This window comes from Rhinolophus sinicus, chromosome 5, assembly GCF_057876585.1.
Source record: "Rhinolophus sinicus isolate RSI-liver-muscle chromosome 5, RSI-T2T, whole genome shotgun sequence".
NCBI classification, from domain to species: Eukaryota; Metazoa; Chordata; class Mammalia; order Chiroptera; family Rhinolophidae; genus Rhinolophus; species Rhinolophus sinicus.
Genome location: NC_142505.1, coordinates 80,731,083 through 80,757,160, shown reverse-complemented (window position 1 = coordinate 80,757,160; position 26,078 = coordinate 80,731,083). Strand labels below are relative to the sequence as shown.

Below are 26,078 nucleotides of genomic sequence, written 5' to 3'. Positions count from 1 at the left end.
TGCGGGCCTGCCCTCTCAGCAGCAGGGCTGGGGACATCTGAGTTATCCCCACTTTCCTCTGGTCTGTCTTTTGGCCAGTGGCATCCTTCTGTTTGCTGTGCCTGGGGATACAGGAAGGGGAGGAGACGTGGTGAAAAGAATTGTCCCTTTCCAAGGAATCAAATCTCAGCTTGGGTTTGTGAGCACCCAACTTGTAACCAACAACCTTGATGGGACAACTGGCCTGGGGCCTAAAGGAAGCCAGGTTGGAGGGAAGGAAGGCTCTGAGACACTCCTGCACCTCAGTCTGGGTGCCCACGGGGCCTCAGAGATCGCTTAAGGATGAGACTGTCAGACCTTGCCTGCCGAGTGACTGGTGCCAGAAGCCCTGGGAAAGGTAAGAGGCCCTCGGAGGATCTGCAGGCCTGAGCTGCTGTCTGTGCTCAGACTTTCCTTATAAATAGGGGAGGAGGAAGAGGAGGAGACAGAGGTGAGAAAAGAACTGAACTTGTCTATGGCAGCTGGGGTTCCAGGAGAAAGCCAGTGGGAACCATCATGTCTCAGACACCTGACCCAGGGCTGAGAAGGCTACAGCTCTCAGACGAAAACAAGCCCCTTTTTCCATTGCTGCTTCCTTTTCCCCAGCCCCAGGCTACGTCAGCACCCACATGTGCCGCTCAGATTGTGGTTTGCCACGGCTGTGGCCAGCCGCGGGGCTCAGGAAGTGACTCTTTTTTTGGTTCTGTCTGAGGCGCCCGTCACACTTTCCGATGGCTGATAGGCTCTGTCGGAAACACGAAGGGCCTGGGCCTCCGGTGGGTCTGGGGGCAGCTCTGTGCCCACACCAGGGAGGGTCTTAAGGGGTTAGAAGAAACCTGAAGAGACCAGGTATAGGGTGGGACAGAAGGAGCCCTAAGAGGGTGGGGAGAAATAGAGAAAGGGGAGATGAGAGAGAATCATCCAGAGTGTTGGAGTGTGAAGCCATCTCATCTACTCCAATTACAGATGGGGAATGGGTGCCAGAGGAGAACCCTGAGTCCTAGGATAGGTGCAGGCAAGTTCTAAGAGGGACCCACGCAGAGGGATGCGGGGGTGGGGTGGGGTGGTGTCCCCTGGACTCTGAAGAGAGTGCCTGGCATGCTGCAGGTGGGACCCAGGGACTGTAGGGAAGGGACCATGGAGGACTTGGCTCAGGGCCAGGGTGGGAGGTGTCTGCCTGAGAGAGTTGGGGTCTGGGCTGCTGTCCTCAGAGTCTGCCTGAAGGTCATGTGCCAGAGACTTAGGTTAGGCCTGAAGTGAAAGACACAGGGGCATAATAACTTGGGAAGTGGCACAGAGGGTCTGTTAAGGGAAGAGGGAGTGGGTGCAGGTGAGGGAACACTTAGGGCTCTCCAGGTCCCCTCTGCCCCAGAGTGCCCTGCAGATGTAGAAAACAACTGTTGTCCTTGGACTCAGCCCTCTGCCCTATGCTGGGTGGCCTCTCTCCCGGGCTGGGACAGGCAGGACCCTGGACTTAGAGGACAATCCAGCCTGTGGTGAATTCTTTGCTCCCCCCACCACCCCTAGCTGAGTATGCAGCAAAGCTGGCTGCAGAAATCTCTGGAAGCTCGTTGGGCAGGCAGAGGGAGGGGAGCATTACATAAGAGTCCACTGATGTGCAGGAAGCCTTTAGATTAGAAAGGCAGTGTTCCCATCCAGCCCAGAAAGGCAGGAATAGCAACCACGGTTATTTCTGGCCCCTCACCACCTCCCAGAGCCGGGGCTGCTCAGCTGGCTGTGGGGGAGCTTGGGCTCTGCAGACCTGGTGTGAGGGGAGGGGAGGGAGGGGGCAGGCAACCCCTGGGGTTACCCCACTCTGGTCTCACCCCCCACCCCACCTCCAGACGACACCAGAACGCAGCAATCAGTGGTGGTGCTTGTTTCCCTGATTTTCCTTCATCTCTAGATGCATTCTCTAACCCCCCCAGGACACATTTACGATGTGACAAGGCTCTGTGCTAAACACTCAACAGACGTTGTCCTCACAATGCATTCTCATCTTCATGTCACTGATGAGGAAACAGACTCAGAGAGGACGAGGTGACTTGCTCAAGGTCGAGCTGGGCAATGGTGAAGCCAAGGCTCCAGTCCAGACAGTCTGGCTTCAGAAGCTTCTAGCTGAACCCCAGGCGATAACAAGAACTGTTGTCTGGGGTCCCAGAATGAATCAGACAAAAACTTTCACCCCACAGAGGTTCTTGAGTCAAGTAGACTAGGGGAGACAGACATGTGAACAGATCATTTCAATTCATTCATTCAACAATTATTTATCAAACATCACTCTGCTCTAGGCATTAAAGGCACAAACAGAAGTAAGGAGGGTGCTCCTGTTGCCGTTGAGGAGACAGGCTAATAAACAAGCAAGTACAACAGTGTGACCCATGCTCTCACAGGGGGCGCACAGCGACAATAGCAGCCCCTAATCCAGCTCCCACCCGGTTCCCAGGCAGTCAAACGGCCAACTGGCCGTTTTACAATAATGGCAGGAGGCTGGGTAAGAGAGGGATGGTGGTGAGACCAGCCACGAAACCATGCAATAGTCCAGGAGAGCGGGTGAGGGATGGATGCATCAGCACCAACTATCACAGACGCCCTTCAGGGGCCTCCCAGTCAGAGGCACAGAGCAAGAAAAAAGTGACACCCAATTTTACTGACAGGCAGTTCGACCCAACGTGCATCTATTTCCCTTGGTACAGTGGCCATGGTGTTGTCAGAGAGGCTGGATGGAAGGGTCCTCTCTTTTTCCTTCTCCAAACATCCCCTTCCTCCACCTACATGGGAGGGCAACATCAAAATGAGTAACTGAACAGGAAGCTGGCGCTTGGAACCAGGAGGAAGAGCTTCCATCCAGATGATCACACTGACAAGTGGTGACAAGAGGGAGGGACAGTTAGCTCCTCTCCCTAGGAACATCGTCGGTGTCCATCGCAGAGGGATCTTGGCTTTGCCCTGGGCAGGGTAGCACTTCTGTTCCCATCAGCAGCCAAAGGGAGGGGAATCTTTGCCGCGTACAGAACCTGGTTTTCCTTTGATGCAGCTGCGGAGAGAGCTGGATGACTGTGTTTTAAAGCTGACGTTGGACTCAGCATCTTAAAAAAAAAAAAAATGTATTGTGATAAAAAAGTGTGTTGTGGTAAAAAAATGTATTGTGGTACATAACATATTTTAACCATTTTTAGATGTACAAATTATTCAGTGGCGTTAAATACATTCACAGTGTTGTGCAACAATCACCATCTCCATTTCTAGAACTTTGTTTTTTCGTCATCCCCAAACAGAAACTCTGTACCTGAAATTAATGAAACAATTATTTCCTATCCTGCTCCCTCCCCTCAGGCCCTGGTAACTCTGTTATAGTTTCTGTCTCCATGAATTTGCCTTTTCTAGGTACCTTATGTAAGTGGAATCATATTTCTCTTTTTGCAACTAGCTTATTTTACTTGGCATAATGTTCTCGAGATTCATCCATGTTGTAGCATGTGGCAGAATTTCATTCTTTTCTGAGGCTGAATAATATTCCATTGTATGGATATACCGCATTGTGTTTATCTATTCATCTGGTGATGGACATTTGGGTTGTATCCATTTTTTGACTACTGTGAACAATGCCGCTATGAGTGTTAGTGGGCAAGTATCTGTTTGTGGACTCTCTTTTTGTTCATCATCCATTTCAACTGTCACAAGAGAGATTAAAGTTAGATTTAAGAAGCACTTCCTGGTTTCACACTCCCAGTGACCAAAGCAGCAGCATCTCCCTCTTTGGGTAGTTTTGATAACCAGAGTCTCTTCTGCCTCCCCTTACCCCACCCCTAGACTGGGATAGGAAAGAGGCTTTATAGGGGTCACTCTGGGGTCATGGCTCTGGGTGATTTATTTTTAGGAGCTGGGTTGTGGGGGTTTCGTTGTCTTCTCTTGGGCTCTGAGTGTGTTTGCCACCACTCCCCACCCCACAACCAACTTTTTCCTTTCCCTGGCAACATCCAAGCTGTCTCCCTTTTTCTCTCCCAGGCTAAATTGGGAGTGTGAAGCTGCTCTTCTTCCTAATTTAGCTTTTGAATTAAAGTGAGAACTGAATGTGGCTGGAAAGCTGACTCCCATCTGTGTGTGAGAGAGAAAAAAGGAGAGCAGGTGAGCCTGAGCACATACCGTGGCAATCAGAGGGAGGGGTCTGATCTGGGCCGCTGCTGTTACACAGACACCCATCCTCGGGCAGGCAAACAGCTCAGCAGACAGTTGCTGAGGTTTGAAGGTTGGTGTTTTTCCAGGAGTGCGGCAGGGACATCATTCGAACATTTCATGAAAATGTGCCGAGTGCTTACTGTATGCCAGGCCTTGTACTAGACGCTGGGGAAACAGTGGTGAACCAGCTAGAGCCATCACCGATGCCCCAGCTTTCAATGTGGTGGTGAATCAGGCAACGACCAAACAGGGTAATGTGTGCTGTCAAGGAGGAAGAGAGGTGCCTAGATGGAGTGGACTGAGGGAGTCACATTTAAGCTAAAAGTTGCAACATGTGCAGAGGCTGACCAAGTGATGCAGGAGAACAAGAATGGCTGGGCAGAAGGCACTGTGCATGCGAAGATTTGAATGGGCCAGGCAAACAGCGTTGACTCCAGATGAGATGGGCTCAAGAGCGTTTATCTTCTCCTCCAGCTCCTCTCTACTCCTCTTCTTCCAGGGAGAACAAAACCAGATAAGAGTGACCTAGGCCAGAGAAGTCTGGGAGCCCCTAAGTCCCTTCTGCTCGGCATGTAAATAGTTGAAGTGGGGATGGGGAAGCTGCAGGTCTCCTGAGCTGCCTGTCAGAAATCTGGACCTGGCAGGTCAAAGATGGACATGGAACAGAGGAAATGGGATCTCAATAGCATCATAGGAGACACAGGTATCAAGAAGGGTCTCTGCTTGGTTTAGCTTATCCCATCCTTTCCCCCCCTGGGGATGGGGGAACTGGATGAGTCGGTCTCTGGGGGACCTTTCCTCTTAGTTGATAGGAGTGAATCATGATTCTGGCTGAGGTGGGAACAGGTCGAAATCAGGAAGACCTTCTGTTAGCAGAGACAGGAAAGAACTTTCTGGGGGTTATGCATTTCTCTCTCAGCTCTCGAGTTACTCAATGACAGGCACAGCTAAGGGATTCTGGTGTAAAACTCGTCATCAATATTTCAGGCAGCATTATTTATTGATCACTCATCTGGCTGGGACAAAAGGAGAGTAACTTATTGGCGATGCAGGGCTGGTGGGGTCAGTTTGGGAAAGGTTAAGGAAAGATAAATCACTGAGGAGCCCCAGCCTGGGGTCCTGAAAAAATACCTTGGGATTCCAGGGTTTGGGGATTAGAGTCTTTGTCTTCTTCTTCTTCTTCTTTTTTTTTTTTAAATTGGGGGAGGGGAACAGGACTTTAGTGGGGAAATAGTGTGTACTTCCAGAACTTTCTTCCAAGTCAAGTTGTTGCCCTTTCAATCTTAGTTATGGAGGGCGCAGCTCAGCTCCAGGTCCAGTTGCGGTTGCTAGTTGCAGGGGGCACAGCCCACCATCCCTTGCGGGAGTCAAACCGGCAAACCTTGTGGTTGAGAGGATGCGCTCCAACCAACTGAGCCATGCAGGAGCTCAGTGGCAGCTCAGCTCAAGGTGCCGTGTTCAATCTTAGTTGCAGGGGGCGCTGCCCACCATCCCTTGCGGGACTTGATTTGTTGAACCGGCAACCTTGTGGTTGAGAGCCCACTGGCCCATGTGGGAATGGAACCGGCAGCCTTCGGAGTTAGGAGCATGGAGCTCTAACCGCCTGAGCCACTAGGCCGGCCCCCTTTGTCTTCTTTTTTAACCCCACAGTACCCCAGATGAAAACAACGGAAGGGGCAGGGGACCGAGAAAGCACGGGCAGGCCTGGGACTGTCACTGTGGCCATCAGGGAGCTCATATACAGGGAATCCTGCAGCCAGATGAGCTTCCCTCCCTCTGGACCCAACTGGCCTCTCCCAAGTTCCTACCATTTCCACCTCTTGAGTTCTCTCCCCACCTGACCCCTGAAATCAGTTCCAGTAGCCTCTCTAGATGCCATGTCCCTTAGGCTGCAGCGCCCTCCCTGGGTCAGCCTGGCAATTTCCCTGCTCCCAGGAGGGTATCTGATTCTCACCTAAAGGGAGTACCTGCCCTTGAGTCTGACCTCCTGTGGGGAGTGGGCAGAGGTTGTGTACACAGGCTGGGCTTAAGGAGTGACTGCTTGAGAATCTATAGCTGTCCTGTCTACCTGCAAGAAAGCTTTCTTTATGAACCTCCAACTCCAGGGAGTTGGGGCACTTTGCTCACCAGATCGTAGGTGGAATGGCTGCAGGAAAGATTGTCCCTTGCAGAGGCCAGGGAATCCCACACTGGGAGGGAGCTGCGCCACCTAGTGGGCTTTTCCCTCCTTGCAGGCAAGCCTCCCACCTGCCTCCAGCCTAGATAAGGGACAAGCTCTCAGGCATAACTCAAATGGCTCTAAGAGTTGAGGTGCCCTCCTTCTCCAGGCAGGCCTAACCCAGCTCAGAGAGAGAAAAACTGGGGTAATTTGGGAGGGAGATGATCACGTACTTGCTGAAATCGAAGACAATGGGGAAGCCAGCAGTGGATTTTGGCCTGGAAACAGTCTCTCCCTGTTTTCCTGGAGGCCACAGATATGGGGACCGTGGCCCAGCACCCCCAGTGCCCTTGCCTCTTCTGTCTACACCTCCTTTCCTCCAGGCTGAGCAAGGCTGGGCTCAGCTCTGCTGATCAAGGAAGAGCTGTAACAAGCTGGAGATGCTGGCTTTCCTCTGACGTCATGGCCTGGAAATCCCATTTTAAGCAGGTTCTCTGGGTATGGGGCACTAAGAAGAAAGGGAGGGGGAATCAGCTGAAGCAGCTCCATGCCTGAGGCCATTCTAGCCAGAAACCTCAGGCCTGGAGGGCTGCCCGGTGTCCCCAAGATGGTCTGGGTGTGGGACACAGGGCTAGACCTCAGCCCCCACTCCAAAGCTAATTATCTCTTAATATCCACTGGGGACCCAGGCAGTGATCAAGCACCTTTCAAACATCTCTAGCCAGACACCTCTGTTCTGGCTTTTCTTCCCCACTCCCCTGGCCTAAAGGGATCTACTGAGGCAGAGGGGAGAGGACAGGTTGTCCCAAGGAATGAGATAGCAAATGGTCACTTAGACCCAGATGTGTCCCACCAGCTTCCTCTTAGGAGCCTTTCCACCCATTCTTTTTGTCACCCTGCATCTCTCCTCTCCTCCCCTGCACCACAGGGGCCAGGCCCTGTGCCGAGTTCTTGGAGGCTGAATGTTTCCATGGCAACGGACCAATGAGCTTGGAAATCTGAGCATGTTCCTACTGACACAGGGAAAGCCAGATGTGCACGGAGATCCTGGCAATGCAGAATCTGGCAGTGACATCCTTAACTACCGGTCACTGTGGGTACCAGTGTGTACCTGAGTGTGTGTGTGTGTGTGTGTGTGTGTGTGTGTGCGCGTGCAGCCAATGGGATTTAGGTTAGACAGGGCCTAACCTGGTTTCCTGACCATATGGTAGCTGCTAGCACGAGACTGCAGCATCTTACTCTCTGGAGAGCTTTCTAGAACGAGAGTCTCTCCCCTGAATTCTGCCCTGACACTGCCTCTTCTTTCTGAGAGAGAGAAAAGGGCCATTTGCTCAGAGGCCCAAAGGAATGACCTTGAGAGGGCTGTTGACTGGAAGCTTCCAGGGAGGATGAAAATGTTATCTCACCCCCCCACCTCCACTGTGACCTCAGTTCTGGATGTTCTTGGCCGGCTTGGCTCAAGTGTGGCAGGAGGACATTGCTGTGATGCCAGGGAGGGGGGAGGAAGACGTGTTGTAGGGGCATTTGCTGACCTTGGGGCCAGAGCCTAGGGCTAGGTTGCCACCCCCACCACCCCACCCCAGCCCATGCTCTGCTTCCTCCCTTTTCCTTCCACAAGGCTGAGCTGCTCTTTCTCTGCTCCCTTCTCCCTCCTTCCTACTTGCCTCCCTCTCCACTCTTTTATCTTCAGATGCTGCTTCTACTTCCCTGCTATCCTTTCCCTTCTCCTGAGTTCTGCCTTCCAGGGTCTCATTCTAGCTATTTGTGCCTCTTGCCCCCTATGGCCTCGGCTCTCCCTCCCAAGGGCTCAGAACCCATGTCCTGCAGCTCAGGGCTCGACCTCTCCCTTCTGGGGCCACATGGGCTACCTCTTTGGCCCTAGTACTTGGGTACCTGTCCTCTTTGTTCCCATGGTCAGACAGGAACCAGGGGGCTGGTTCCCCATCTCTACCTCTCCCTTCAACCCACTTGCATCCTCCTTTCAGAGTCTCTGGCTCACAGTTCCCCTCCATCACTTTTTTGCCTTTCTAGGCACTATGGCCATCCAACCCTCCAGCCCTGCCCAGCAGCCCATCCTCTCCCCTGGAAGCCTCACTGGGGTCTTTGTCACTAGAACTTATACCTGGCATTTTCTATGTGTACCAGAAAGCCTATTCAGGGAAGGGGGTCTCAGGGCAAGATTCTGAAGGACGAGGGTTGGGGCTCGTAGCCCTCCTTGTCCCCTGGCTCTATCTTAAACCCCACAACCATTTTGCCGTACCGAACCCACTCAAGCCTATCTTTTATCTTGGAAATGAGAGCTCCCTGCATTCAGTTTGACCATTTCCCTCCTTCCTCCCACAGTTGGGCCCTGCTTCACACTTCAGGTCCCTTCCACCTGTGGACTGGGTAGGATAAGAACAAAGCACAGAGGCCAAAATAAATGAGGTGCCAGAGATTGGTTTATTGGCTCATCCAGTGCCAAAGGCCCAATGAGCATCCACTTTCCACAAAATCGGGAGCCCCTTGGCTCCCCCACTTTTTTTTCTTCTTCCCACGTTCCTCCTGGCCCTGACTGAAGTCACAGGCAGAAGCTAGGGCAAGGTGTGGGGCAAAGGCTGGGCTCTGATAGGGGTCTGCTCACATGCCCCCACTCCGCTTAGCACAGGGAGAGGACTGGGGGAAAGGAGGATGGGCCCCTAGGTGGGGAGGAAAGGAACTGGCTCAGCAGGGGCCTCTATAGACCTTCCAGTCTAGGGGTAGGGCTGGAATGAGGAGGCAGAAAAGAATTGAGGGCAGAGGAGGAGGGGAGAGGACCCCCACTTGGAGCCCCATTCTCTCATGGGCTGGGGTCCTCTGAGCCTCAGAAACTAGGAAGGAGGGCTGAGAGGGAGAAAAGGGACAGCTCACTGTGGGGCTAAGGGTGGGGGGTGGCTGTTGCTGGAGGGAAAGTCATTTATTCCAAATCCCCTCAGCCTTAGACCCAGAAAGACACACACACACACACACACACACACACACACACACACACACACACACACACTCAATCTCACATCCCTGGAACTCCACCTCTTTTTAGTGGGGACACGTAGCACAGAGCAATACCCAGTGCCCCCAGCTACAGCTCTGGCCTGGCCATCCTGGTTACTTACGCACACACTAAGCCCCTTTGCTCCATTCACAGCTGTGGCCTGGAGCCCCTGCCCAGGTTCCCTGAGGCCTTCCCCACACACCCCGCCCCCAGGTGCCTTCAGGCCCAACTCTGGTCCATCAGGGCTGTGACTGCCTCCCACCCCTGACCAGGGAGAGCAGTAGGGGCATGTTATGACCCCAAAGAAGCAGATGGCCATGGTTTTCAGCAAGGCACTGGGTGGGCGGGCAGGGTTGGAGCGGGGAGGGCTGGAATGGCGGTTCAGGCTCTGAGGGGCCCCACTTCATTGTGTGGCTCAGTCCTCAGCTCCTGGTCCATCCTCTACCCTCACACCCCCCAGCATGGCTCCCTCCTCTTTTCCAAGCCCTTCCAGAGAAACAGCCATCTGAGGGGCCTGGGGCCGGGACACGTGGGCACACAGTGTGAGCAGGGGCTCTGTAGACTGTGGGCATTGGGACCTCAAGCCGAATCGCCCCCGCCAGAGGTCTTCTTCTTGGGCCGGGTCTTCAGCGTCTTGGAAGCCAGTGGCTGTGGGAAGGAGGGAGGAAGACAGAGTGCTCAGCCTGGAGTCACAACCCCCTCCGCCTCCCCCCAAACTCTGGCTGGGCTCTCACCTCAGCTTTGGGCACTTTTTTGATGGACTTGACCCTCTTGGGGGCCTTGTCTCCCACATCCTCCTCAGAAATCTCTGTCCGGGGATCTGCCTGATGTGTGTTAGACCGTAAACTCAGGGCAGTGTCATCTCCTGGTTGTGGGGACAAAGGAGAACAGGGGTTTGGATGTTGCTCCCACCTGGCCGCCTCTGAGCCCTGGTGCCCCCCGCCCCCCGCCCAGCAAACGGCAGGCCCTGCCTGTACCTAAGTCCTCAGCGGTGTCCAGGAGGCTGCCGGGGTTGGGTCGGAGGCGGCCGTCAGGCCCCTGCAACGGCAATGTGTCCTCGTCCCGGATGAGGGTCAGGTCCTGCATGCTGAAGCTTCGGAGCTTCTCTGACAGCACCCCCTGGCCCTAGGGTCACCACCACGCACCGGGAGGACCGGAGGGAGGGGCGGGGTGGAGAGAGAGGTCACCATGGGGCACTGGGCCACCACTGGGCTCAGTGCCTTCCCCACACTGTCCTCACCCAGTCCTATGGAGCACTGACAGACAGGGGCCATACTTTCCCTTTGGACAGATGAGGAAACTGGCTTGAAGAGTAGAAGTCACATAGCTGGAGTGGGGTAGAGCCAGGATTGGAACCCTGAGCTGCACAAGCCCCAAACCTTCACGGCCCTGAGGACAGGGTGGTTGCAAAGGGCCTGACCAGGAGGATGAGATGAAAAAGGGGGGCCCCCAGGAGCGTGGGTCTACCCCCATCTCACCTTGGCAGCAGCTGTGACCGCAGCATTGGCGGCCAGGTTCAGGCCTCTTTTGCCCACCCTCATCATGGTCTCATAGCTCTTGTCTCGGGCCTGTGTGATGTACTCGTCAATCTCCTGAGAGGTCAAAGGGGAAGGAGGAAGAGGTGGGGGTGGGCCCTACTGGCCAGGCCCTGCCCTGCCCTTGTTCACACCTGGACAAAGGCACCGCCTGCTACAGAAGGCCAGGCCCTGCCAGCTCACTTCAGGCTCTGGGCACCCACAGGGAGGGCCAGGCATATGCGTGGCTGCAGGCACTGGGCTGCCTTGGCCTGTGGCTGGCAGGGAAGCAGAGTGGGGGCGAACCTTCTCTTTGTTGGACAGTGTCGGGTGCACGAACTTGCGGTAGAGTACGCTGGAGCCCTTGGTATAAGGGGACAGCAGCCATATCACAAAGGCGATCTTGAGCTCAAAGTAGAAGGGGAACCTGTTGAGGGGACAGAGGCAAGGGGCATGTGCCGAGGCAGAGAGTCAGGTGTCCTGATCCCCTGCACGACCTTGGCCGGCCCCCACCCCTCAGTGCACTGGGGTCCCCATGTGGCTCAGGAGACCGGTCATTTCTAATCTTAAGGGTACTGGGAGGCTTGGCTGAGATCCCAAGCAGGAAGGTGAGAAGTGAGCCCAACAGGAATTCCCCTCAGCAGTGGCTCCCTTGCCCTTTTCTCTCAGCCTCGGCCCTCTCAACCTGACAAGAGACCTCCCCCCCAACTCCTCTGTCCTGGGGTCAACTCCAAGGCGAGTTCCCTAACCTTCTAGATCTACTCCTGCATCCTCACCCCCTTCTCCTCCTGCCCTTCCTCCCATGAAGAAGATGGGGGCTTCTCCAGCTGTGCTCTGGATTCCATCCCTCACTGCCATGACATGCCCCTGCTTTTAAGAATCCTCCATTTCCCATGGTTCCCTCACTCAGGCCACAAACTCCTGCAGGCAGGTCTCATACATTCTCACAAAAACACCAACAAAGCTCTCTCCTTTGCTTGTTAGTCAAGAGGCAGCTACATTCACTGCCCTCAATTTTTAACCCAATTACCTTGCTCTGCTAAAACTATTTTTCTCAAAGGACATAGATCCTTGTACAGCAGGTCCTCGAATAACGTCGTTTTGTTACAACATCGATGAGATGCCATAAGAACTTAACTCTTATTTGTATCCATTAGCCTGTGGTAAAACTGGTTTTGCTATAAATCGGTTTGCTTAAAGTTGCAGAACCTACCAACGATGTTAAGTGAGGACTTACTGTAATCTGCAAATGCAATGATCTTTTGTCTTCTACCTCTCTGTAAAGCTCTTTTCTTGACTCCCAATGGACTGTGCTATGTTAGTTCTCGCTTCCAAAAGGCATCTGTCCATTCAATAAACATTTCTGAGCTCCTACTGTGAATATACAGATGATGAAGGCATTCCCTGTCTTCAAAGTGTTTACACATAATCTAGTTGTGCCTGGAAAATGTCTTTGAAATACAAGCATCCAATGTGCTTAGGACTGAATCATTTACAAATAGGGAAAATGAGCCTAGAGAGCTGTGACATGCCCAAGGTCTGGCAGAAACTGAATTCTATTGTGGTGCTTTGGCTGCCACCAGAAAGAAATGTGGGGGTTATGTTTGTTCTTATTCTGCTGATCAAACAAGGCCTGGATCGGGGTGGGCGTGGCGGGGGGGTGGGGTGTGGAAATCCAGAAAGCCATGGAACTGCGGTCTCCACCCTGGGTCTCAATCTTCTGTTTGCTGGCAGGGTGGAGAAAGTCAGAGGCCCTGGAGCCCAAGATGCAGGGAGGGCGTGCTGGACCTCACCAGGAGAGCACGATATCCGTGAGCGTCTCAGCCGTGGTGAAGAAGGCAAAGACGATCCAATACATCATCCACTTTACCTGAGGGTACAGAGGGCAGCGTTGGCTGGGGCCTGGAGGGCCTCTGCCTGTCAACTGTGCGGAGGTACTGCAGGGAAGGGATATTCAGGACCTCAACTCTGCCTGAGGGTCATACCAGGGCAGGGGGAAGGCACATACAGGAACTTCCTATGAACCAGGGTCTCGTTAGTGCCAACAGCATTGGTACAAAGTTACCCCACATATAATGTGACCCACTGTCATTCCCCTATCTCTGCCATGTGGGTTGGGTGGGAGATGAAGGGTCATACACTCACATATTCCTTCACGTTTTTTGTCTTCACGGCCTTGTAGGAAGAATAGGCTGGGTACAGGGTGCCAAAGATGAGCCTAGGGAGGCAGGCATGGTTACTGGGCCCCTTGGCCAAGAGCGGTGGCCTGTCCCTCCCAGCTCTGCATCAGTCCCTGGATAGGTAAAGGGAGCAGGGACAGGACTCCAGAGTGCCACAACAGCTGGATTGATGAACTCAGGTCAGGGGTAAAGGTCAAAGCAGTCAAGACTCAGGCGATATGTAAGCATGGAGGTCCCAGCCAGCTAGGGTGATGCCCTTTCCCCTCTATTGATCAGTTTTTCTCCAGCCCCTGAGATACAGAAAGACCCAGTGGGTCCAATATAGTCCCTTCAGCCATGATCCTTGGTTATGCACAAACATATGGGAGTGGGGATCTAGTTACTGCCATAGAGGGGTCTTCTCCAGACACCATGTCCATTCACACTCTTCTGCCCTAACCATCTACCTCCCTTTCGCAGAGCCGGCTGGGTAGGGCCAGGTCTGCAAGGGAACCTGACACTGCCTAGCGGGGCACTCCATCTGGCAGTCAGAGACAACACTGTGGCCCTGGGGACCTGGGGAGCAGAGGACATAGGGGCAGGAGGTCCTGGGAAGGGCAAATAGGAGTATTCCCCCATGTAAACACTCTTGGGACCAGGCTCAGGGAAGGGCCGTGGGCTGAAGACCCTGGCTGGAGTAGACCTGATGGTGACTCCATCAGAGACCATCTATAGGTCGCAGGTGAGGGGACGAGAGGACTAATGCCCCTCAGGGAGCACATGGAGATAAGAGCAGCAGCCACTCTGAAGACCACATGAAATGAGCCCCCTGGACGCCCTCTGGGGTGGGATGGAGGAGAGGAAGCAAGGAGACTCCAGCGGGTCTAGAGGAAGCCAGGACATATGCACATGACAGCAACGAATGGGAAGAAGGCAGCAGGGAGGGGATTCTGGGGTGTCAGCCCCCATGGTGGAGGCTGAGGGGCAGGGTCCTGAGCTGGGGGAGGGGTTGGCTGAGGTCCATGTGGAGCCCCTGCCAGGCCCAGCCCCTTGACAATGTGGGGGTACTGCCTATTCCCCATGGACCCACCTCATAGAGGCAGGATACTTCCGAACTGGCCTGTGCAGATGGGGTGGGGATGGACTCCTCAGACAAAGTCTGGGGTTGTGGGAGCAGGGTTCCCTCCTGGAGCCTGAGGGAGGTGGCAGGGGCATAGCTCCAAGATGTGGCTGAGAGCCTAGAAAGAAGGCCACTTAACGCCTTCCCCTCTGTGACTTTCACAATCCCGAGCACACTCATATTCCCTCCCCATTACCTCCCACACTTTGTCCTCCGAGCATCTCTGCTTCCTGACGCTCAGACATCGTCCCTGGGGGGCCTTCAGAGCATATGCCCTCCTCCCCATCTCCTGATGGTCAGTGGAAGAGGGAGGAAGAACTGAGCCCTTTGGGGAGACCAAGGCTGCTGCTATGGCCCTAAGCTATGGAATGACAAGGCCCTGCCTTGCTCCCACTCTTCCATTAGCTCTTATGCTCCAGGGAGATGAGGGCCCAGGTCTGAGCAGCTCCTCCAGCTCCGATCTGGTAGGTGGGGGAAGGGACATGCCCGCCTCCCCTCATAAATCAAGCGCAGTGCTCAGCCCCTGGGATGAGGGAAGGCGAAGGAGCAGGGAAATTAAAAAGGGTGGGAAGCCAGGCCTGCCACGCTCCTCAGTATTTCCCCATCCAGTCCGGGGTCCCACACCTCCATGTCCCTGGGGACCCCAAATAGGGATGACATGCCTTTATGTCACCGTGCTGTTGAGGCCACGGAGTGGTCCAACCCGGGCTTCAGCACCACCTCACTCCCACCCCTACCCCCACCCTCCTCCCACCCAGCCGCACCCGCCGCCGCCGCACTCACACCACCAGCCGAGAGATGATCCAAGACACCATGGCGAGGCGGCGAGGCGCGCGCCGGGGACCCGGCCCGGGCCGAGGATGCAGCTGCCGGAGGTCGAGCGGTGGCGGCAGCAGGAGCCGCAGTAGCAGCAGCAGCCGCAGCAGCAGCCGCCGCGGGGGCCACTGAGCCGCCGCCGTTTAAAGGGGAGGTCCCTGCCGCAGCGGCGGGCCGTGGGCGGTGGCGGCTCTTAAAGGGGAGGCCGCGGCAGCGGCGGCGCGCCCCCCGCACCTGCTGTCGCCGGGCATGCGCCTTTGACCCTCAGTGCCCGGCCTTCTTCTACCGGTAATCGTTCACTTTTGTTGGGTTCCAAGCCTTCACGGTTCCATCCTGACAGCCCAGCCGTTCTCCTGCCCTGCCCACCTTGGGCTGAAAGGCTTCAACATCCACAAGGAAGAACAGCTATGACTTGAGTGCTTACTGTGTGCCAGGCCCTATGCTCAGGGCTTCCCCTGCATTGTTTCAGTGAACCCTCACGACCATCCTCTAAGGCAGAGGTTATAATTATCCTCATTTTTAAGATAAGGAAACGGAAAGCTTCTGGAGGTTCAGTAATTTGCCAAGTGTCACAAAACCACTAAGTCATGGTTCTCTGAACCCCATCTACTTTAAACAGGCTACTTCTCCCAACTGCTGACTAGCAAACCTTCCTCCCCCATCACAGGTCCTGTAAAGACACCCGTCCAAGAATTCCTGAGGTCAAAGGTAGAGCTGCACCTGTCCACCTCAGCCCTTCTCCACCTTCAGCAATCACCCAGTTGTGAGAACCTCCCCCACATCTGACCTGTTCAGGGTTGTCAGTTCCTAAGCTTTGCAGGGAACACTATGCTCTCAAGGTGGATACCTTGGGGCACGGGAGTCAGACCTTCAAAGGCCTGGGCCTAGGTTGCAGATGGAGCCAGGGGCTCCAGTTCCACCCCCATCAGCAAGCACTGGCAGCCGTAGATGCCCTAATTCTGAAGACATTTATATCCATAATGTAGGCTAGCCTACCCGGCCTCCTGATTTTTACCAAACCAACAAACCTCCAACCCCCACTCCCTTCCCTTCATTGCTTTCCTCTCCTGTCCCATTTCAAAGCTTTTGCATTTGTCACGCCTTTGTGTGGAGGTGTAATCCTCCTGGAGATCACAGCACCAACCATGCCCATCCAGGCTGAAAGGACATGCTCAGAGCTCTGCATTTCAGTTATGGTCCTATTCAAACGCAGTATCTTTGAACCATACAATGACCTATGTCCACCCTGATAATTGTATTTCTAGGCTCAAATTCTTTGGAAGGTGTTTTCCAACAGGCTCCAGAGAAACAGCCTCAAATGACCCCTCTTGCTATTCTTTACAACTTCCTCATCTAAAGGCCTTTTCTAATTGGAATATCATCTGTCCGTTTCATTGCTGCTTCATAAACAAAAATAAATCCCATTTGGGTCTTCCCCCACCAACTCCCAGGTGGAGCTAGAGCCACATTTCTTTTGTAAGCAGCCCAGGCCTCCTGCTTTGAGGAACCCCACCACTGATGGCTCAAAGCCTCGCTCAGGTCATCCTCCATGACCTTTTCCCCCCAGACTGCCCCAGGAAGGTAGGACCCCATGTTTCCCACTCCATTCACTGAGCAGAAACTACGGGAAACCTTTCTCGTCCCACCCTGTAACTCATGTGGTCCCTTACCCTTGCCCCCAAGCTCTCACAAACCACAATGACTTGGCACTTCCCTCTCCTAGTTGGGCACAACTTCAGAAGCAAAGGTTAATAATGGGATGCAGCAATGTAATGATCTGAAAATGAACCATCTTCCACCTCCAACCCTGCCCTCCACCTGGCCTTGATTTTAATAGCTGGCACAGGAAAAATTTAATCCACTCCAAACAGATTTGTTAGATTTTTAATAAGAACATGGAAATCCCAATCAGCCCTTCAACAAAATTAAAATACAGAAAGTGAAATTAAAAGTATTCTACAGTAAATGACTTTTATTTAAAAAAAAAAAAAAAGTAAGTGTGAACATATAAACAAGCCTGCAGGGCACTACAGTACAGCTGGAAAGAAGATAGATACATTTTCCAATGTACCCATGGGCCAATGAATTCCATTATTTTCAAATAAATTCTTAATAAAACTCCACTGAATTGGAAAGTTTTGCTGAAAATATTTCTGGACAAAAAACCCAAAAAACAAAAAGCCTCATGTAGGAAAATGCAACTTTCCTTCGAATTTGGAACTGTAAGAGGAGTCCCAAGGGAACGCTGGTAGTAGGTGGAAATGGTTCCTGAAGTGTGTGTATGTGTGGAAAATACCACAGCTCAGACATGACAAAGTTATTTTCTTAGGTGGCTGTTCCCTCAAGATAGGACTGAGATGGGAGGGGGAGAAACTAAAAGAATCCTAAAAAGCCAATTCTTTTAAATTCTGCTTTGGCTGATTTTGTGCTATAATGGGCAGTTGATTTCTAAAAATCATATTTCTTCAAAGAGTTTTATCGAAAGGAAGACTAAATGTAATGTGCCTTTCCTCATAAACCAGGAAAACAACTGTGGTATTTCAAAAATTCTAAAAATATCTACTTTCATGAAATAGTAACTATTTCACTACAAACCTATTTTTCACTAAATACACACGTTTCCTAATCCTGGAGCCTCCTGGGAAAAGCAGTGGGTTCTCCCCGGGTCCTGCAAGACTCCAGTGTTCACGGGAGAGATTGTGGGGAATGGCTTTACCCCGTCTCCTGGGATGGGCTGTGTCAGAGGTCACGTGCAGAGATACTGTCAGGCTTCCACCAGGCATGTTTAGCAATGAGCCCCTACTTGTACCAGTTATATAATTCCCTCTACCTCCAAACACATTCCCACTTCACTAGGCACAAGAGAAAAAGAAAAGAAAGGTGTGCCCACATTCCGGGTTTCCATGAATCTCAAATCACAAGAATGTAGGAAAGCCCCGCGATGTTCAGGCAATTCAGAGTCCCAGAAGGCCACAGGATGGGAATGTGGCACCCTCGGCTTGGAGTCTGAAACTGTGTGTGTGAACAGTGCGACTTTCCTGTGTCAACCTTCAGTGTTGAGGCAGCGTAGACGAGAGTGGCTGGAGAGTTTGTAATACTGACCACACTGGCTCCGAGTGAAGGGCCTCTGCTCCAGCAGAGAACCCTGCCGTTCCCTGTATGTGTGTGAGTGAAAGACCTGCTTCACAGGGGAGTCTGGAATTTCTTGATGCCTAAGACCTTGCCAGTTTGGATTCATGAGCCTTGAGGGTGCCAACAGCATCTTTCACTGCATGATAAATGATGTTCTTCACCTGCAGAGAGCAAACAGCAGTCAGTGTGTGGCAGCCCCATGCTGTCTTCTGCAAATGAAAACGTACGTTCTACACTGACTATAAGCCTACTGATTAGTGAGGAAATCCCCCAACCAGGATTGCGTGCTTCCCAAATCAACCCCATAGGTTATTTACCACTCATGTAGGATGTAAGGTCCATATTCAAAAAAGAATGATGAAATCGTTTGAAAGACTACATAATCACCACCATCTGTGTGCTTACTATGTGCTGGGCACTACTGCTAAGCTCTGTATACGGACTTTCATTTAATCCTTATCATAATCTTGTGAGGTAGATTTTATTATTATCCCCATTTTATAGAAGAGAAACTGAGGAAGCCGAGGTTCCATGGTTAAGAACCCTGCCTAAGGTCCTGTAACTAATAATTCAATAAAACCACAGTGGGCAAGTAGGATTACTGACTAAAAGGAACACACATTATGTATGAAGTAGGAAGACACAGTAATCGTTATTGAAGTGAATGGCCGAAAGACAGTTTACAATGAACAGGCTAAAGACAGTTTTAAACCAAGATGGTGATTTCTGGGGAAGGAAAGTGGGGAGATGGAATGGGAAGGGGACATGGAGACTTCAGCAATGTAGTTGTGTGTATTTATGTTGTACATGTGTGCGTACATATATGATGCTTTATTACTTAAGCTGAGTGATGGGCACACAAGCCCCCTGGTGCTATTCTCCATTAAATTTTTTGTATTAATTCAACACATATTTACTGAGTACCTACTTACTATGTGTCTGATATTATGCTAGGGAAATTCAGTGAATAAAACAGTAAAATACCTGCTTTCATGGAGTTTAAATAGCTTAGATTCTAGTAGGGATAGAAGCAAACAGATAAAATACAAAGTATGTTAGATGGTAAAAAGTACTGCAGAACAAAATACAGCAGTGACAGAGGATTGGGAATGCTGGAGGTGACCTGTGAGACGTAAGAGACCTAGTGGAGGTAAGGTCTGAAATATTTATGCCTGAATATGTGCATTATATCTACAACATCACTGTTATTTATTTATCAATGTGACTGTATTTTGTATAAGAAGTTTATGGTTGAAATGTTCCGTAATTTTGAAAAAGGAATAGTAAAATAGATCAGACTCAGGGGTTGGAGGTGATTGAATCTATCAGCAAACGAGGAAAATCTCCAACCTCATCAGTCACTAACCAAAGGAGACACACCTGAGCCACAGGCATGATGGAGGGAAACAGGCCACAAGTGAGAGGCTGGGAGAGTGCATATTCAGATTGCTAAAGTTCTGTGCGGGGAACCGTGCTTCCTTATTCTTTCTTCTTTTTCTGCTACTAAAGCAGCCAAGTGTATTAACAATGAAATTCTGCCCTAAAAGTTCCAATCCATTAGGGAGCAGAGGAAAACCTAATTTGATTGTCTAGCTTAGATCTCTAAGAGGAAAACAATCCTCACCCTTGCGAATACAATTTTTAGGGACATAGATAGCAGTCCTTAGCAGGGCTCTGAAGAATTGAGTTTGCACAGAAATCTGTTGTGAGAAGCAGCTTCAGAGAAATGGGCCCTTTTCAGAAACAAGCTCAGAACAAATTGCCACAGTGCTTTTCCGCCTGACTGGGGGAAGTCACCTAATCATAGTTACTAACACCGAAACACTGTAGCTCCCAGGGGCAGAGAAACAGAGCACTGTCACACTGGGAATGATTAGGTTAAAAGATGAGTCATCTCTAAAACCAAATCAGTCCTGGATTAAATACTTCCTGGAGGGAGGACTCCATACCCGCACACAGGTTCCCTAATCATCTCTCCCCAGTTATACCTCCTAGAGAATGCTCTGAAAGCACAATGTGCCTCCTGTGTGTGTAGCTGAGTAGGAGATGAGACGACGGAGTGGAAGTGAAAGAGGAGCTATTTACCTGCAGTTTATCCTCATGGTTTGTATGAGTGTTAGAGAGATGTCTGAATTCCTGTGTTAGGCGGAAACAGTGCTTTACGTGTTCTGGAGAAACAAAGTCTTCTGCTACTTTTATGCAACTGTATAGATTGTGCACCTGGAAGGGGAAAAGGACAGAGGGAAAATATCAGGCATTAGAGATTCAATAATACATGGAAAATGTCCATGACAAGGTTAAAGAAAATTAAAAAAAACTTTAGAAATACTTATAATAGTCCATTTTTATAAAAATAACACATGCAGAAAAACTCTAAGTATAAATTTATAAATAAAAACATTAGTATTTGCACAGAAAAGGATCTGGAAAAATATATACCAAACTGTTAACAGTAGGCTATGTCTGAGGAAGGCAGGATGAGGAGATTTAAAAGGGGTATGACACAGGGAACTGAGCTGGAGACTTCCATTGTCTAAAAAATTTTTAATAAGCATTTAAAATTACATAGAAGAAAATTAAAAAGGAAAAGATAAGTAGTAGTTTAAGAGCAATCTGCAATTTGTCTAACCCAGACATTTGTATCTATGGCCAGATTAGCAGGAAACTCAGAAATAAGGAAGCTCATGGAACTGTGGAACCCAGCCACCAGATGGAACCCACCTGGTGTGGGGCTCCAGCAGGTATGAAGACGGCATCTCCCAGGAACTGAACAATGGCCCAGCCTTGCACGCCATACTCTTCATAGAGTCGTTTACGGAGAGTCTGGTCCAGGTACCAACTTTGGTCATGAATTGGGTCATGATCAGGGGGATTCTCTTGGCCTTGCTCTTCTCCAACCTGAAGCCATGACCAAACACAAAGACAGAAAAATCAATGAATACATAAAAGTTATTAACAGCATAAATCTAACAAGTTACAGCAATGTCCATAGTGGGCCAAAGCTTCTGCTTTACTCCATTCTACATTGTTCTAGGTGTAGATTCAGACCTTTGGGGAGTTTTGACAAGAGGTACAGGTCTTTAATGCTAAGGGACTCCACACGAGAAACCCAAGGCAGGTTGTCTCAGCACCCCCAGACCCTTAACCTGTGCACTGGTAGCCCACTCTGGGGCATACCTTTCGGAGCAGCTCCCGAATCTTCTCTGCATCCTTGGCTGCATAGATGTGCCACAAGGCACCAGGCTTCTCCTTCCCATCATGAATCCTCTGCTTTGTCACCTCATCAGCATCTCCCTCATCAATTGTCTTGAGTACCTCTGAAAAGAACAAAATGCCACTTTTCAATGTAACTAGTACCTCTGAGTGAAGCAAAATGTCTAATTCAAACGAGTTTCATCTCCACTATTCTCAACTCTGTGGAGTAATATAAGGTAGAATCAAAACTCATATTGGTCTAAGTTTCCTATACATAGGAGAAGTGACCGTAATTAATCTTCCTTACTTAGTAGAGGCTCAGCATTTTTTAGAGGTATAGTTTTCCTTTAAATCATATTTCTTGTTCAAACTGTGGAGCCATATCTTATGTTCAAACTACAGATTATTTCCTGCTGCAAGTAGATGGACTCTACATATTTTCTCAAGACCTCTCCGAACTCTAAGGATTCTATGGGGTTAAGGCCACAAAGTGTAAAGCTTCTCTGGCGAGTTAAGAGGGCCAGCTTCTAATGCTTATCTGTTATAATCCCTTAAAGGTGACACAACGGAGGGATCTGCAGGTGTGTGGCATCAAAAGCAAATGTGTGGCAGGGAATGTACCAAAGTAATGACACTGATTATCCCTGAACCTTGAGATTTTGAGTTACTTATTTTCTTCTTTAAAACTGCCTATGTTTTCTATAATTTCCATAATTAACACATATTAATCTTAAACTCAGATAGCACGGAGTACAAATGCAGCAGAATATCACTTTCATGCTTCATTTCTGTGCAAGTGACCTGGCTTTATCATCTGTCACCTGACAGCTGATCTGGCTGATGGACCATGTAGGCTGGTTTCCCCTTTCTTCTTCATCCCTTTGTGATGCTACACACTCAGTGGAAAAAGGCAGCACTTCCAGGAGAATGACTGGTCAGAGATACACAAGTAGCATTCTTCTCTGCTAGACCCTCCCTTTGTCTAGCAGCATTCACTGGGCACCTACTACAAATCAAGCCTGGTCGAGATTTAAGCAAAAGCCACTGGCCCTGACTGAGGAGGAAAATACCCAATTCTACTCCCGAGGCCAAACCTCGCCATCTTGAAGCAGTGGGGGTTCTAGAAATCGTACCTTCATCATGAGCACCCTCCCCGATGGGGATCCCAACATACACCATCACATTAACTGCATCAGACACATCCAAGTGAAGATTTGTTGTGCCAACCCTTCTATCTTCCGCTGTTATCAAGCCTGAAGGTAAAAGGAAGATATGCAAAGTGAAAGGGGATATTCTGAAGAATCCATAGAAACTCTGCGAGTGAAAACATACTCAAAGATGTTCTTAAATGAGTAACATTGGGAGAATGAAGTATATCTGTTCATCAAGGAATTATTCTCATTTCTTTTCTACCGTTTTAAGACTTCTAGCTTGGTGGTTGACACTATCGTTAGCTTTGGCCACTGAACCATTTCCACTCCCCCCCACCCCATGATTTCTTCTTCAAAAGAAAAACAGATATGGGCATTAGTGACATTCAAATGAAGCTTGGCTTTCACAGTGACTTAGAACATTACTGAGACTTCACAAAGAGCTGGTTGGGTAGCATGGTACCCAGACTTCGTCACTGTTATTTTACGGCATCTCTTAAAAACTAAGAATCCTATCTCCTTGGATAAAGTTTTTGAGAGGAAACTTTCTAACTCCTGGAGACTTACAAGCTTATGGACTGGGCTGATACAGATATTACGCAAACCAGTATGACAAAAGCAAACACACTCAAAACTCTCCTGGATCCTGTGAACTTCCCTAGCACCTGCACTTGGCCTCTATCATCTCTACACTCCCTCTCAAGGTGAAATGGGAACAACAGTGTCCCAAAAGGGCACCATGGTCTGGCTCTCATACCATAGGCATTGTACATCTTGGGGCCCAGATCGGGCCTTACGAAGTAGCTGGGTAGCCTAGAGGCCAGATTGAGCCTGCCGTCTCGTTTGGTATATTCTGGTAGAGGAAGGTTCTCCATCAGATCTTCAAACCTACAAAAAAACAGGAAAGATGACTTAGTTTGTTACCGGGAGCAAAAAAGCGAAGAGGCAAAGTTCATTTTTCTGTGATTACTTTTGGGATGGCTTTGGCAAGGCAAAAAAGTCTCTCAAGATGACCCACTGTAAGTTCACTGACCTTGTTGGCATCATGTCCCTAAAATCTTCCCCAGGAGGCCAGTCCTTGAGTTTGAGCACCATTGGCTGTCCATCTTCTGACCTTAATCGCTCTGGAAGACAGAAAGCACTCCCATAAACATCTGCTGGGTTGGCTGCTGCCTGATCTTCCAGTGACTACAAGTTTTAGAAGACTCAGCTCTTATTTTCGAACTTGTAAACTCCCAAAACGGACTAGATGGGCCTTGTTAGCACTGCTTTAGTACATGCTACATTTATCCCCCTCTCTTAGAGTGAAAGTGCTCCACAAACCCTGTGGGATCACGTGCTTAAGCTCAGGTGTGCTCTGGGAGCCAAGTGACTGCCAGGTGAGCTACCTGATTGGCACCAGGAAAGAATGTGTTTCCCTCCAAGAGGATATAGTCTGTTATTCTGGGGGGCGGGCATATACATGCTTATTTCCCAGTCTTCCATTATTAAACTAGATATCAAAGCTACTTACTGCATATGATCTCGAAGCCATCCCAGAAATCCCGAACTTTCACATCAGAAATTATAGCACAGTTCCTACAGTTCACCAAATCCACATCCTGGTCTCCAAATTCCTGGCTAAAGGCTTCTGGCTTCCAGAGTTCAGACTTGAGCTTTTTATGTACCCCTGAAACGAGCACTGGCTGTGGAAACAAAAATACCCCATTTAGGAAATACTTTTAGCTCACGACTAAGGGACGGAATAGAAAGATTTCCTGGGGATCACCTCTTCTTCTCCATGATGATTTATTGTTCCTTCTCAGTTTCAGAATCTATGGATTTCAACATATCAGCTGCAGCAAAGGGAAACTACTCCTACTCAGTTATTACTCAATTCACACCCTAGGAACATACCATAGAAATCACTTCTGTTGCCCTAGTATCTACCACTATTTTGAGGTGAGAAGATAAAAGCACCTTTGAGAATACTTCCTCACATTGAGAATGAAAAAAAAAGTCTATCCAGACAATTCCATAACTTCCCCCTTTGTTAAGCACCTGCTAAGGTAAAAAAAACCAGTATTATCACACTATCACACAACCTTGCACAACCTTGTATGGCCTTGAAACATTTACCTAGAAAAGTACCACCTGCTTCCACCCACCTTCTCCGCACCCCACATCACACTTAAGGATTTTCCTCTAAAGGTGTCATTAAGATCAGATCACCAACTAACAGAAATTCAACTGCCCTATTAAGAACACAGAGCCACACAGCTTAGAAACAAAATCCATAATGTGTTTTTAGGAATCTTCCGATTTTTAGAAACCCAAGAAAACTGAAGTAGCAAGGCTGTGTACAATGAACTTACTTATGTCTAAATCTCCCTGGCCAAAGATCTCCCAGAGAGAACTGCAACTCTCCTGGTAGGTGTGGCAGGCAGGCAGGCAGGCAGCCAGCCCAGGGAACTTCTTATTCTTGCTTACCTGGCCTTGTTTCCAACACTCCCGGAAGATCTTCCAATTGTTTTTGTTGCTGGGGTCATGGAGACACAGAAGTCTCCCATCACAGAGCCAGGAGTGAGAGGTGTGGGGGTCCAGCACATTTAACCCCATCACCATCTCCTTTACCTCCTTCTGAGTATCAGTCAAGTTACAGGACCGCTTTGCAGCATCTGAGGTTTTCTTATTTTCCACCACTGAGGCAATGATGTGGTCAAGGAAGTTGGGTAGGCTGGCCTTGTTCTTCACTCCCTGCCAGACACAAATCCATCAGGTAAGTTTGACGGAGGCCACATGAGAAGAACATTCAAAAGTCTGCAAGTTGTGTTCATATGAAGGAGTTCTGATCTACTTCATTAGAGTTCATAAAAATTGTTGAAATGAGTTTTATAATTGGAAGGAGGAGTCTATTAAGTCAGTATCTTAAATTTCCCTATCCTTCATTTGCTTTACATTTATGAAAGAAAGAACAGGAAGATCCCTTCTGCCTCAAGAGATCTGACACCTAAGAAAATAGCTCTGCATTTAAGCATAGGCACATAGACCACAGGGATCACAAAATGCTGTGACTGAGTGAAAAACATCATTCACTTGGAGGGTTATCAATTTTTTTATGGCCAGCATGCCCAAGGGATGCAATATTTGAGCTTTTATCAACTTGATAATCCTATGCCTGAAGTGTCACTAACCATTATTTCTGCAGAGTACATGTGATCATATAACATTCTGGAAAAATTGAAAAAGAAAAAGGAAAACTGGGGCTTGGAGCAAGTACAAAAAAATAGAGCCCAAGTAATTTTTTTAACGTCACTTACCTAAAAGAGAAACAAATAACCCACATTGTACAGGGCCCAACCACCCACAGCTAATCAAATTTCAGCCATTAATCATAAAACAGAATGAAAAACATTTATGTACTTGTTGGAAATGATCTCCGACATATATAAACTGAAAACAGAAAAACTGTGTAGAACCTCTGTGTAAAAAGAGGGGGAAAAAGCTATATACACATGCTATTATCACAGAGAGACTACTCATGAAACAACAGTGACCTCCAGAAAGGGAAACAGGTGGCTGGGAGACAATGGTGGGAAGGAGACTTCACTGTTTCTTTAAAATTGTGTACCTTGTGAATTCATTTG

At 49.7% G+C, this 26,078-nt stretch overlaps 2 protein-coding genes across 6 annotated transcripts in view; both read right to left on the bottom strand.

Moving 5' to 3' along the window:
- Positions 1 to 8,778: 8,778 nt before the first annotated feature.
- Positions 8,779 to 15,167, bottom strand: REEP2 (receptor accessory protein 2). Of its 4 annotated transcripts, XM_074313586.2 has the most exons (9): positions 14,942 to 15,167; positions 14,355 to 14,447; positions 13,025 to 13,097; positions 12,673 to 12,749; positions 11,186 to 11,306; positions 10,844 to 10,957; positions 10,343 to 10,490; positions 10,100 to 10,230; positions 8,779 to 10,013 (listed from the first exon to the last, which is right to left on the bottom strand). In XM_074313586.2, the coding sequence occupies exons 4-9, from the start codon at positions 12,738 to 12,740 to the stop codon at positions 9,945 to 9,947; spliced, it is 651 nt and encodes a 216-aa protein (XP_074169687.2). In that variant the 5' UTR covers positions 12,741 to 12,749; positions 13,025 to 13,097; positions 14,355 to 14,447; positions 14,942 to 15,167; the 3' UTR covers positions 8,779 to 9,944. The 4 variants fall into 4 exon arrangements, with proteins under 4 accessions (XP_074169687.2, XP_019595939.2, XP_019595938.2 ...); XM_019740380.3 differs by lacking the exon at positions 14,355 to 14,447 and having other exon boundaries at positions 10,343 to 10,484; positions 14,942 to 15,166; XM_019740379.3 differs by lacking the exon at positions 14,355 to 14,447 and having other exon boundaries at positions 14,942 to 15,153.
- A 1,675-nt stretch (positions 15,168 to 16,842) lies between these two features.
- KDM3B (lysine demethylase 3B) overlaps positions 16,843 to 26,078 on the bottom strand; it is a 52,752-nt gene continuing 43,516 nt past the window's right edge. For both annotated transcript variants that reach the window (XM_019740206.3, XM_074313581.2), the window contains 9 exons: positions 24,922 to 25,188; positions 23,966 to 24,137; positions 23,486 to 23,576; positions 23,210 to 23,340; positions 22,435 to 22,554; positions 21,284 to 21,423; positions 20,828 to 21,004; positions 20,192 to 20,326; positions 16,843 to 18,267 (listed from right to left, as the gene is read on the bottom strand). In XM_019740206.3, the coding sequence (XP_019595765.3) occupies positions 18,187 to 18,267; positions 20,192 to 20,326; positions 20,828 to 21,004; positions 21,284 to 21,423; positions 22,435 to 22,554; positions 23,210 to 23,340; positions 23,486 to 23,576; positions 23,966 to 24,137; positions 24,922 to 25,188 (1,314 nt within the window). In that variant the 3' untranslated portion in view covers positions 16,843 to 18,186. The remainder of the gene's footprint in view (positions 18,268 to 20,191; positions 20,327 to 20,827; positions 21,005 to 21,283; positions 21,424 to 22,434; positions 22,555 to 23,209; positions 23,341 to 23,485; positions 23,577 to 23,965; positions 24,138 to 24,921; positions 25,189 to 26,078) is intronic.